This window comes from Molothrus ater, chromosome Z (assembly GCF_012460135.2).
Source record: "Molothrus ater isolate BHLD 08-10-18 breed brown headed cowbird chromosome Z, BPBGC_Mater_1.1, whole genome shotgun sequence".
NCBI classification, from domain to species: Eukaryota; Metazoa; Chordata; class Aves; order Passeriformes; family Icteridae; genus Molothrus; species Molothrus ater.
The window spans coordinates 69,867,752-69,879,910 of NC_050511.2; the positions used below are offsets into that span (position 1 = coordinate 69,867,752).

General features: G+C 45.6%; 1 protein-coding gene across 5 annotated transcripts in view; it reads left to right on the top strand.

Moving 5' to 3' along the window:
• Positions 1-12,159, top strand: part of PAX5 (paired box 5) — a 135,300-nt gene that overhangs the window by 46,480 nt on the left and 76,661 nt on the right. For all 5 annotated transcript variants that reach the window (XM_036403263.2, XM_036403265.1, XM_036403266.1 and 2 more), the window contains one exon: positions 5,103-5,278. In XM_036403263.2, the coding sequence (XP_036259156.1) occupies positions 5,103-5,278 (176 nt within the window). The remainder of the gene's footprint in view (positions 1-5,102; positions 5,279-12,159) is intronic.

Below are 12,159 nucleotides of genomic sequence, written 5' to 3' on the forward strand. Positions count from 1 at the left end.
AGGCAGAAATCATGTCCTTTATGAATGTAGGCTGTTCATGGCACTAGCTATGTATTTCCTTGATTTACCCTGTATAAGCGTATTTTTCAAAAAAAGAAAACAAACAACCTGAAAATCTGAAACCAGTAGATTCCTTTTATCTTCAGAAGAGCACTGCATCAGATGAATATACCACAGAGGTGCACACCTCACGGCACACCTTTATTATTAATAGCATTGGAAATATTAGTCCAGCTGGATTTGTGGTTGGCATCTGTTTCTCCGCTGTTGTCACCTTGCTGACGATCTCAAGTGGAGCTGCACCAGGGGAAGGTCTGTCCCGAACTATAATAAGGTATTTAAACAGGTTCATGGAATCATAAAGCACTTTGTGTTGAAGTGGACCTTTAAGACCACCTTGTTCCATACCCTGCCATGGCAGGGACACCTCCCAGTGTCCCAGTGTCCAGCCTGGCCTTGGGCAGTGCCAGGGGTGCAGGGGCAGCCCCAGCTGCTCTGGGCACCCTGTGCCAGGGCCTGCCTCACAAAGAAGAATTTCTTCCTAACATCTACTATAAATCTCTCTTTTTTCAGTTTAAAACCATTCCCCCTTGTCCTATCACTATCTGAAATTGTGCTGATGTCCTTATCAGTATAAAAAAAAGTGAAGCTGAACCATTTTTATATTTCAGTGCTTTTTGCTGGTCTTTCTATATTTTACCTTGTTTTCATACTAAGCTTTAAGGCTTTTAATTATTCTTTAGTATTTTGTGAAGATAGCATCTTTTGTTCTTATCTTGGTCCGTAGTCTTAGAAACAGTATTTTAAATCAGGTGAATTATCTGGTGAGGGTTGCTAAAATTCTGGTTTCCTTGTATTTAGCAATTTCAAATATTCTCCTGCTGTTTCAGAAAGCATGTCATGGATGAGTATCTAACCATAGAAATGAATTAGAGAAATGAGATCTCAATTTATCAAATCCTTTAAACTGATCTTGTTATTTGCTTAGGTCATCGGAAAATAACTTGCTCTTAATTAACAAAGATGTATTAGTTGCAGTGTCCAAGGACAGGTCAGACAGGACTTTAGGCAACCTGGATTGTGGAAGGTGTCCCTGCCCATGGCAGCTGACTGGAACTTGATGGCATGTAATGACCTTTCCAACCCAAACCATGCAGTGATTCCATATTTTCAGGAGGATTTTCACATCACCTGGGCAGTCTTTTGTCAGCAGGACTGTGGATGGTATCTCTTCTCAGAGGCAGATGTCTTCTGTGACTAACTCTTCCCAGACTTCTGGTGGGTTGTTCAGACTTTGGCTAACCACAGAAAATCTTTGCTTGTGTTTAATACCTAGATTATGTCCCAGTCAGGCCAGTTTCTTTAGCAGCATGTCTGCCTTCAGCTGTGAAACCACAGGTCAGTTTTTCTGGGCAAGGTGCGAACAGAAGGTGTCCATGCACTTCAGAGTGGGAAAGGATTGCATTTTCCTTGCCAAGAAAATGCCTGTCAGTGAGTCTGGAAGCAGGGAGGACGTTGTGCAGACCTGTCCCCAGCATGACAAGGCTTCCAGCTGCAGGTTGCGGGGGGATTGCTCTCCGAGCTGTGTGCACCTGTGGGAAACTGAGTCAGTGCTCTGAGCTGGGTGGGATGCCTGGGAGGCGCTCGGATCAGAGGGTGGGGAGGCCGTTTGAGCAGGCATGGCCTGCGCTGGAGCCCTGGCGCTGGAGGAGCAGCACGTGCAGGCTCTCCCTGTGGCAGCTCTCAGTGCATTACATCTCGATGCATTTCAGCACAAGTAGTTCAGGAAATTGTGGGCTAATGGCATCATCTTATCCCATATGCACAGCCTTACAGAGATAAAGGGTGAAATGTTTGTTTGGGAGGAATGGAGAGTGCTATATCTGTGCTCTTCACTCGAATTTCTGGAAAAATGCCATTGAATTGGGAACTAACTGTTTTGCAGAATGGGTAGGTATACATGTAGTGCTATTGTCAATAAAATACGTGAATGCAACCCTATGTGGATGCACTGATTATATGAAAAATGTTTTTATCGCTCCCTGGAACCTACTTGTAATTAAAATTGTTTCAAGCCTTCCAACAATATTTTAATTATCAAAGATATTCTAGTTAAACAATGTATAATGTTAATGGTATTATTTATATGATGTCAACCAGCCAAACCCATCCTGAAGACCTTCACGAACTCCTGTGTGTCTTATGCCATGTACAGGAAGTCCTTTAGTTCTACACTGGAATCCAGAACTTAGTGGAAATTAGTCTGAATTTGGTGCAAATTCCCACAGTGCAAAAGCACAAGCCATTCCTTTGCTCATGGGGTGCAAAGAGCAGGTGATAGCCACAGTGAGGGAGGCTTGGGTGGCTCCTTTTGTGCAGTGTCAGCCACCTCAGTGGTCCCAGCCCTGCCCAGCCCCTGCCCTCTCCTCCCTGGCACAAATGCTGCGTGCATTATTCCTCATTCCAGGGCAGCCTGACTGCACTGATCCCATCTCATGTCCTCGGGACAGCGTGTGGAGATGTTGGCAGACAGGGATGTACAAGGGGCGTGAGGTGGCAGCCCATTCTGGCTGCAGCAGATGTTGTGCTTCCAGCAACACACCAAGTGCTCACTTTGAGACCAAACCCCTCCAGGGCCCCTCTGCCATCTCCACGTGACTTCATCCTTTCTTTGCAGAGAGAAATGCCCTCCTCTTCCTTGTGCTTTGGTGGCAGTGCCTGAGGGTCATCCCTGCCCCAGTGCCCCTTGGACGAAGGGGACGGATGCTGGGGCCGATGCATGGATGCGATGGCACAGGCACACGGTGGTGCCTGGATTCACACTCTGGGGTGGGAGACCCTTCCCAGCACTGTCCCTGTGCCTCTCTCTGGCTGAGCCTGCTGCCCAGGATTTCCTTTCATCGGCCTCCTCTTCTCCAAGGTGCTCACTCCCAAAAATCTGCATAATAAAAGTGCTGCTGGTGAAAGGTGGGGCTACTGCTCCATTTTCAAACACGAGGGGATCTCATTGTACTTCCAGTCTCTGGATGCACAAACAGTGCACAGACTGTACTGGCATCTCCAAGAACAGTTTTCAGGTCATGACTGTCTTGTATCATTTCACTCCCTTTTGCCATCCCCTTTATCCCAAATCTGCATAAAGCTTTAACTTTGATGCCAAATTGTGAATAGCAGTTTAACCTGAAATTTAAAGCAAGCATCAAGTATTTCTATGCTCGAGAGACAGGATGTCCCTGGCCCTGTGATACCATACACCTACCAAACAGATTTTTAATTCCATAAGCCATGGTTGACTAAACTCAGTACAGGGTCTATTAGATATTATTTGATTTAGAATAGTAAAAAAATAAAAAAAGAAAAAAAAAAAGAAGAAAAAAGAAAAGTACACTGCTTTCTTCTATCCCTCGGTACCTTTTCACACTTGGACATCCTACTCAGACCACAGCTTCAGGTTTTTGTTTCCCTTCCTGTGTGGAATAAACTGATCCTTCCACTTCACAAAAGCCATAATCTACCCTTGATAAAATTGCATTACTTTCTCTAGGAAGGGTATATATAATGTTGTTGTCTTTGAAATTGCTGAGCTCAAATTGAGAAGGGAGTTTCCAGCATTAACTGCTAACATCAAATGTCTGTTCAGTATAAGGAGAGTTTGGCTTAAATTCAGCATTAGCAACTGAGGTTGAAAGGTATTTCCTTGTGTTGGTTCCCCAGTCTGAGGACTCTGCCTTAAAGAAGCCTCGTTTTCTGGATAGACAGCATTTTCTGCAAAATCCATCTCTGCTGAAGGATGATCTTAAATCAATAGTCCTTTGTAAAAAATCTTGTCCACCAAGCATCCCTTGTATTACTGACGGCCAGCACGTGCTTGTGGTCACAACTGATGCCTACAGCAATGGGCTGTTTTTGTGCAGATCGCCTCTATCATATCTCCTCTATACTTACAATCAAAAAACTTGATGCAGAATCTGCCAGAGGAGGTCTAGGTGATGTTATTTCCTCTGCAGACTTCTTGGACTGTAAGCAGCTGCAGCATTCATGGAAATCTTGCTGTTAAGGATGCATTTAAATTCTGCTCCTCAGAACTACTCTGGTAGCTAGATGCTATTTTTAAAACATTTCCTCCCTCTGTCTAGTTCAATGTTGCCATCTGGAGCAGAAATCTGATATTTACTGTTGTTCTTGGAGTTCCACCTCCTGGAGTCCTGGGAATACTGCAGATCTCAGTTTTCTGTGCATAAAATACATATTTCCAGCACTGACAGGTGAAAGAAAAGTAGGAAAACACTGTGAATCTGCAAAAAGCAAATTGAAACAAGTCCATGTAAGATCCTTTTCAGACTGCCAATCAAACATTTTTTAAACTTGTCTCATGGCTTTTCAGCCATGGTCAGTCACTTATGACTCCTGCTAAAAACCTCTGCCAAAGGGGAGAAGGAGGAAAATGTGCTTTGGAGCCCAGGTTTGAGTCCTGCCAGTAAGCTGGAGAAATACAAAGAGAATTGGAGGGTCAGGAGTGCATCTTGGACTGGCTGAGGATGTTGCAGTGGTAACTCAGCCCAGGGATTCCCCACCTTAGTACAGCACAGGCTGGGCTGGTGCTGCTGACAGAGCTTCTCAGAGAGCCTGTGCCAGAGCTCAGAGCTCAGGTGGATGGAGTTGAGCAGGACTTGCAGGTAGCACAGGAGGGGGACACAGTGTGTGGGTGGTGACTGCACAAACCATTCTGCTGGAGCTGACCCAGGCTGACTGTGACTGTCATCATCAGGCCATCTCCTTATCCTCTGTGTTCTCTTACATACAGACCGTGAACCAGACAGCTTCCCAGGTGGTACAGTAAACGTCAAGCAGGCAAAAACGTGATTGTTATCCAGTATGCTGCCTTTAAATAATGTGTGAAGCTGTTGATGAGTTGAGGGTTGCCTGTAATGCAAGACTGTACCGTGTGTTTTCCAGCAAACTGTAACCTCTCAAAAAGTCTTCATGACTTCACCATACTAGTACCTACATCTGTTCAAGGGATAGAATAAGACACTCTCCTGTAGGCTGTAGGTCACATCATGAGGCTACTCATTTTTCCTCTTCTCTCTCCTCTTTGAAAGGTATTCAGGAATCTCCAGTACCAAATGGCCATTCTCTACCGAGCAGAGATTTTCTTCGGAAGCAGATGCGAGGAGACCTTTTCACCCAGCAGCAGCTAGAAGTGTTGGATCGTGTCTTTGAGAGACAACATTATTCTGACATTTTCACAACAACTGAGCCCATCAAGCCAGAGCAGGTACTAGTGCAAATATTTCATGTTTTCCTGATATGCTTTCCACTGGCAGAGATCTGTTTGGTGTACATGACCAAAGGCTTTTCAGTTTCAGTTGACAAATATGGAGACACATCTTGTCAAGCTCATTTCAGCCAAGTCCATGTTAGCTATTAAAACCTATTAGAAAATTAAGGTAAATGCTCATTGTGCAAACATCAGCAAGTGTTTGGCTATGAAATGACACCTGATCTGGACCAGTGGCATCAAAAGAATCTTTAAAGAGCACCACAGCTTCTGATGTTTTTTGTTAGATCAAAAGCAGGCAGTGCAGGTAACAAGGAGAAGACTTGCAAAACTCTGCCTAATTTTGGTTCACAGTGAGCGTGATTGTGGACACAAATCAGATTTTTGTATCCAGAAATGGCTTATTAGACATGTAACTGGCCATTTGCTGCAACATCCGATTAGTATGTGAAGATAAATTAATCGCACCTATGGATCTACAGTGTGTTTGAGGAGGACTTGGCACTAATATTTTGGAAAAATTCAATTTTTGCAGGCATAGTATAGAAGCACATGAAAAAAATGATTAGCTATGTCTCTCTGTGTTCTTCTTCTTAGGTGGCAGTATTTAATTTAGCTGCTGAGAAGGAGGTAGAAATTAATATATTGCTGTCAGCACTGATATTGGTCTAGCTTGCTACTTAATGATGTATTCAGCCATTAATCTTCAGTGTTCCTAATATCAGACATGCTTTTTAGCAAGGTGGATGGACTTTTCTAACACTGATTCCCCTTGGAAGAATCTATACATTTGAGGGCCATTGGAGATGCTCTCATGGCTGCCTACTACCATTGAGGCTTCAGTTAAGGAATGTGCATACTTTTAAAACAAATTATTTACTTATGCTGAAAATGCTACGGTAGAGTAGGAATTCCTCATGCCTTTAAGCTCATCTGTCATTTTTTATTTAATTCAGAGAGACATTTGCTTTTCACCATCTTCTGCTGTTTTTGTGTTTTCCCTGATTTGTGTGTGCTGCGAAACTCTGCAGACCTGGAGCTGGAAAGAGACGGGAAGCCAGGCCGTCCCTGTCTCGGGAAGGTGAAGTGGCCTTCCCGTGCCACTAGATGGTGGTTATCCCATCCAAACCCGGGGGATGCTGGAGGGGCAGGCTCCGTGCCCAAGGCTATGGCAAGCCTTTTCAGCACTGGCCACCTTGCAGCTCTGTCTTGTTAGATCTGTTCCTGCAAAAAATTTATAGGCCAAAGCAGTCACTGCAAAGGGAGCAGTGATGGAAGGGGGCTTTTGGTTTGTTTTTCTGGTCTGGAGCCTCTTAGTCATGGCCAGCTGCAGCTCATGGGAGACAGTCCAGCAGTGAGTGAACATTTATTCAGAGATAAACTTTTACTGGTTTTATAGGAAGAATGGGAGATTTGGATAAGGATATTGCTGAAGTGTTATCCCAATTATCAAATATGGGATATTTGTATTTGCTCTTGATGGAGAAACGATCTCCCAAGGCCACATAAGGAGTTGGGACTAGAATGGCTCTAAGCAGCCAGAATATTAAAATAGGAGATATGCTGATATTAATATGATGAACAGGATACTCCTTGTATGCTCTGAGAAGTCAAGTAAGATGCTGAGAAATCCGACATTATGAGATCCAAAATGCACTTTGCAGAACCATGTTGCCTGGCATTTTTACATGCAATTACGAAAGAAATTTTTAGTTGTTTGTTTTCATATTTCTTGGAATATGGTCTTTGCTTTTGGAAGGCTGGACCATGGTTAAGGGCTTGTGGTTATTTGGGGTCAGCTTCTGCTTTTTGATGGTATGTGAAGGGTAACATTCAACATGACCAGACGTGATCTGTATGACTTGCTGTGGTTCACAGAGATGCTGTGTGAGCCCCAGTCCTTGCAGAAACAGTCTTGTCTCACCTCCTTGGTGAGTCAAGCAAAGCTGTCATGATGCTCAGCCAAAGTGGAGAAGCTGTCTGCATCAATTAGTAAGGCCAAAGAAATCAATGAGAAATCAAATACTGAGGATATTAATGACATGCCTTGGAAAAGTGGAATTGTCCCTGGATTAGATTGCTGTAGTAAAGCAAGATCTGCTGGTGACATTCATCCGTCCAAAGTGCTGCTGGACCCCAAAGTGGTGTTTTAGGAGCTAAGTCAGTGGTGGATGTATGGAGCTTTAGGCTCTTTCTGTAGAGGAAAGTACGGAAAAGATACTCCTTCCGTGGAGACAGGATGTGGGAAGAAGACTGGTATGAGCTGTTGGTATGAGCTGCTGACCCAATTTATCATTTTATTAGAAGTTTGATCCAGCAGCAGCCAGCTGAACACCACTAATTTTGCTTTGGCACAAAACTTGCTGATGCACCAGTACTATTAACTTGGGGAGAACCCCAGGTATTTTATTGAAATAATTGTTACTCTATAGAGCCTGTAGATCCCTTTTCCTTCCTGTTTTGTGGCTTCCTCCTCACTTGTGTGCTGGTGGCAGGCCCTTGGCAATGGTGAGGGGGAGAGAAGTCCCTCCTGCACAGCACAAGATTTGCAGCCTCATCAGGCTTGGTTCCCAGGTGCTGCCCAAAGTCCTCCTGGTGCATTTTCTGCACAAAATTTGTCCTTACCTTTTTGGGTCCATTGCCCTTGATGTAGGTAGAGGGGCTGATGGGCTGTGTGGGAGTAATTGCTCAGCAGCAGTGTGTAACCCTCTGCTTTGAGTTCTTCCAATCCACTTCCTTGAATTTCCCATCTTGGTGTTTCCCTCAGTTAACCTGCATAAAATGGGGGCTTTTGAGTTATTTATCATCTTATGACATGTTTAGACTATGATGCTAGTAACACCAACACTGTGGGCTCAATTCCTTAAGAGTTGGAGTCAATTATCCTTGCGGGTCCCTTCCAACTCAGAATATTCTGTGAATCTGCGAATCTATGCTGTACTGTTGACAATAATCATATTACCTTTCACATCTGCTGTAGACTGTGGTATCTAGGGAGAGACTGATGAGGAATGGATAGTTGTATTTGGGGAAGGGCTCATACTGTCTTGAGAGAGAAGGCAACCACTGGACAGTGACAGGGAAATAAAGCATCAGACAGTCCTTTGAGAGAGACAGTGATGGTTGTATGTGCTGGGTGAGGCAGGGATCCCACCGTGTGCTCCTACCATTAAAGACTGACAGAAGTTGTGCATCAAGGGGCAGAAGTAAGGCATCAGCTGTTCCTTGCCTTGTTTTGCAGCCTAACACCCAGTGGTGCAGCTGGGCACAGGTACTTGTGTGCTCTGCAGCACAGATGTGTTCCCTGCCTGCGAGGGACATGAAAAACATCCAGTTTTCATGGCAGGGGGAGCCAGGGGCTGAGGGGTGTCTGTGCAAACAGCATCAAGTCCTTTCATGTCTATGTGTTGTGGGGAGGAACCATGACATAAAGTCAGTACTGAGAAGCACTCTGGCCCACCTCCCCCTGACAGAGCCCTGCTATAAAAATGAATTCTTCTGTTAAGGGAATTGATAAAAATGAAGGCCTTTCTCTCATGTTTATGTCCTTTTGTGCTCATTTTCTGCAAACAGCCCATTGTTACATTGCATAGGCTGCAAATGTTCACAAAAAACTGATTTCACTTATTTCTGGCTATGGAAATGCACATAGTGTTGCACTGCCATTCCGTACGTGGCTGCTGTGTGCCAGCGCTGTGCGTCTCATCCATCTGCAGGGACAGTGCCTGCAACCATGTAATGCCAGAGCTTGTAATTCTTAGACCTTGGGAAAGGAGAGCCTTCACAGCAGCTTCCACTCCCTCTGTGCTCTGAGTGTGTGTGCATGGGCCCTGCTGCTCCCCGGTGTGTTTGCTCTGCAGCGCCCACAGGGAGGGCTGCTGGTGTCGCCAACGCCCCAGATTCCCTTGGAACGAACCAGACTGGCACAAGGAGTGGCTTTTACCTGTCTGCCTGGACTGGGATTGTGCTCTGCACCTGTACCTGTGTCAGACCAACACACTTCAGCCTGGCCTCTACTGCAGGCAGCCCCCATTATTCATGGTCACTGCAGTGACAGTTCAGACTTTGTCTGGAACTGGCACTCGTCCTGTGCAGAGAGTTGCAACACTGAGTGGCAAAATCTTCCAGCGCCTATTGTCCATTAGGACCTGGAGGAGCTGGAAGCACTGGCTGTACTCGGCAAACCCCTCTGTGTGACTGTGCGGGTGATTATCCTCCAATGGCTTCCTCTGGTTCCAGCCAGAAGGATGGGGGAGCTCTCCACAGCACCTTTGGGAAATTGTCCCAGACTGGCCAAGGCTGTGCCATCTGTTTTGTGAACTGTTGACTCAAGCAATTCTGCAGTCAAAGCACTGACAAAGACAGGAGATGTTCTTGGAGACCCAGGGAAGTCAAGGAGACCTGAGGACTGCAGGTCTGTGAGGCTGGACAAGTGCAGGAAAGCCCCATGGAAGCAGGCAGGGGGCAGGTCCAGGGCTAGTGGACCAGTGTGCTTGTGAAGGCTGTGAGAGTGGGATTAATGCATCTACGGGTGAAAAATGCAGGGTGAAGGATAAACAGCTGGATTGGCTCAATGGGAGAGACAGTGCATTAATTTTCTCAGAATAAAGAAAGGAATTATCCATGCTGGATTTCTGTCCACAACAGAAATGGATTCTTTTGTACTTTCAGTTTCACACATGGGTCCAATCGAATACTCATTGAAGCCAAGAGGAATATTTCTATTGACTTCAATAAAGTTTAGATCAGGGCCATAATGAGGCATAACATGATGTGACCAGATTCAACACTATGTAGGTCACCAGCTAAGAAGATAACTGCCTGCTGCTAATAGCAAATAATTCCTAGGCCTGTGCTGGTGCTTTCCCACTGCTTTAAGCTAGAACTAAACAGAATATCTGTTCTCAGATTGATTTCTGGATAAAATTTTCTGTATTTTCACATGTTCTGTGCTCATACAGAAACCAGTAACCTGGCAAACATATAGTAACACGGGTATTCATGACACAGCGTGCAGATAGATGTGGATCTGGAGATAGGCAGATAGAATTTGGGTAACTAATAGAATTTAGATAGCCAAGGAATCCCCCCAAAATTACTTATGATTTGGAAAAAGTGGAACAATTGCATGGAGTTGAAACCTGATGCAGAGAGAGCTGCACCAAAGAAGTTCTCTGAATTGACCAAGAGAGAGGCATAAACTTCTTTGGAAAATCTTCAAGTTTTGCTTTCTGCCTAAGTACACTGCAGCTTTGAAAGAGGAATCTTGGGGTTTTTTTTTGCTAGGAGCAGCTGGAATGCAACTTCTGAGAGGAGTGAGATATACAATCCCCCTTACAGTACTGGAGTTTGATCTTTGGGAATAATGGAAAAATCTAGTGAAGGCAGAAAATAGAATGCATTTTTGTTTTAAGAGGACTCACTGCCAAAGTGCAGCTACTGGACAAGCAGAAGGAAGGAATTAATCTACTAAAAGGTGTCCCTGCCTGTGCCAGGGGTATTGAAATAAGATGATCTTGCTCCCAGTGCAACCCATGCAATGATTCTGTGAGCTGCAGGACTGCATGCTTGGTCCTGGTCCCCAGAGCATGAGAAATATGCTTTTCCTTGGGAAACCTTTGGGTAGATAGAGGCTGTTGAGCATCTGAAAATACTCTGACACTTTTACTGAGACATGCAGAGCTAATACTTGTTTGTGTCTTCCCAAAACTTCATGTTGTCCAGAAACAGTGAAAATTATGAAAATCATTCATGGATAGTTTGAGGAACCAAATATTTTCTCAATCTGCCACTTGCCAGAATGATTTGAGCATCCCAAGGCAATCTCTTAACCATGGCTGCATTACATGGTATGCTACATGAAAAACAAGTTAAAAAGGAAAGGGAAACAATAATATGTGGCTCAATAAATGTATACAAATATAAAACTGAGAAAGAATGAAGACAAAGAAGGGTGAAGCAGAAGCTAGCAGTGCTCTGCCCACTCTGCAGGAGGGCAGGCAGCAGAGGGTAGGAGGACATGGTGCTGCAGGGTCAGCACCTGGACCATGGTGGGATGCACCCCAGCTCTGCCAGAGTGGCGGGGGGCTGAGGTGGGGACGGGGGGCTGAGGGATGCATTTGGTGGGTGGGGACAGGGGGCTGAGGGGTGCAGGATGATTTGGTGGGTGGGGACGGGGGGCTGAGGGGTGCATTTGGTGGGTGGGGACGGGGGGCTGAGGGGTGCAGGATGATTTGGTGGGTGGGGACGGGGGGCTGAGGGGTGCAGGATGATTTGGTGGGTGGGGACAGGGGGCTGAGGGGTGCAGGATGATTTGGTGGGTGGGGACGGGGGGCTGAGGGGTGCAGGATGATTTGGTGGGTGGGGACAGGGGGCTGAGGGGTGCAGGATGATTTGGTGGGTGGGGACGGGGGGCTGAGGGGTGCAGGATGATTTTGTGGGTGGCTGTATTGCCCCTGTGCCTTCCTTTCCCTCAGGCCACCCTGGTGGCAGCCCTGGCTGCTGGTGCTGCCAGGCTGGGCCAGGGGCTGCCTGCTCATCCCCAATCTGCTGACCCTGTGATCCTCTGTAGCCACAGAAGACAGAATGAGAGGAGGGGTGGGAGAGGAGCAAGGGCAGTTCTGTGGCTTTTACAGCTGAAATCTCCCCTGTTCCAGGCTGCAGCCTTACTGGTGGGAAGGGAAGAAAATCCCAGCTCTAAAATAAAGCCTAGGAGAGCACATCAGGAGGCAAAAAACCTTCCCATATTTACTCTCAGTAGACTATCAAACAACACCAGGCTATTAATTTGGCTTTTGAGTCTTCACTAAAGCCCATAAAAGAGCAGTTGTCAAATGGAGTTCATTTTAATTTCCTTTCAATCACAGTAAATTATTCAG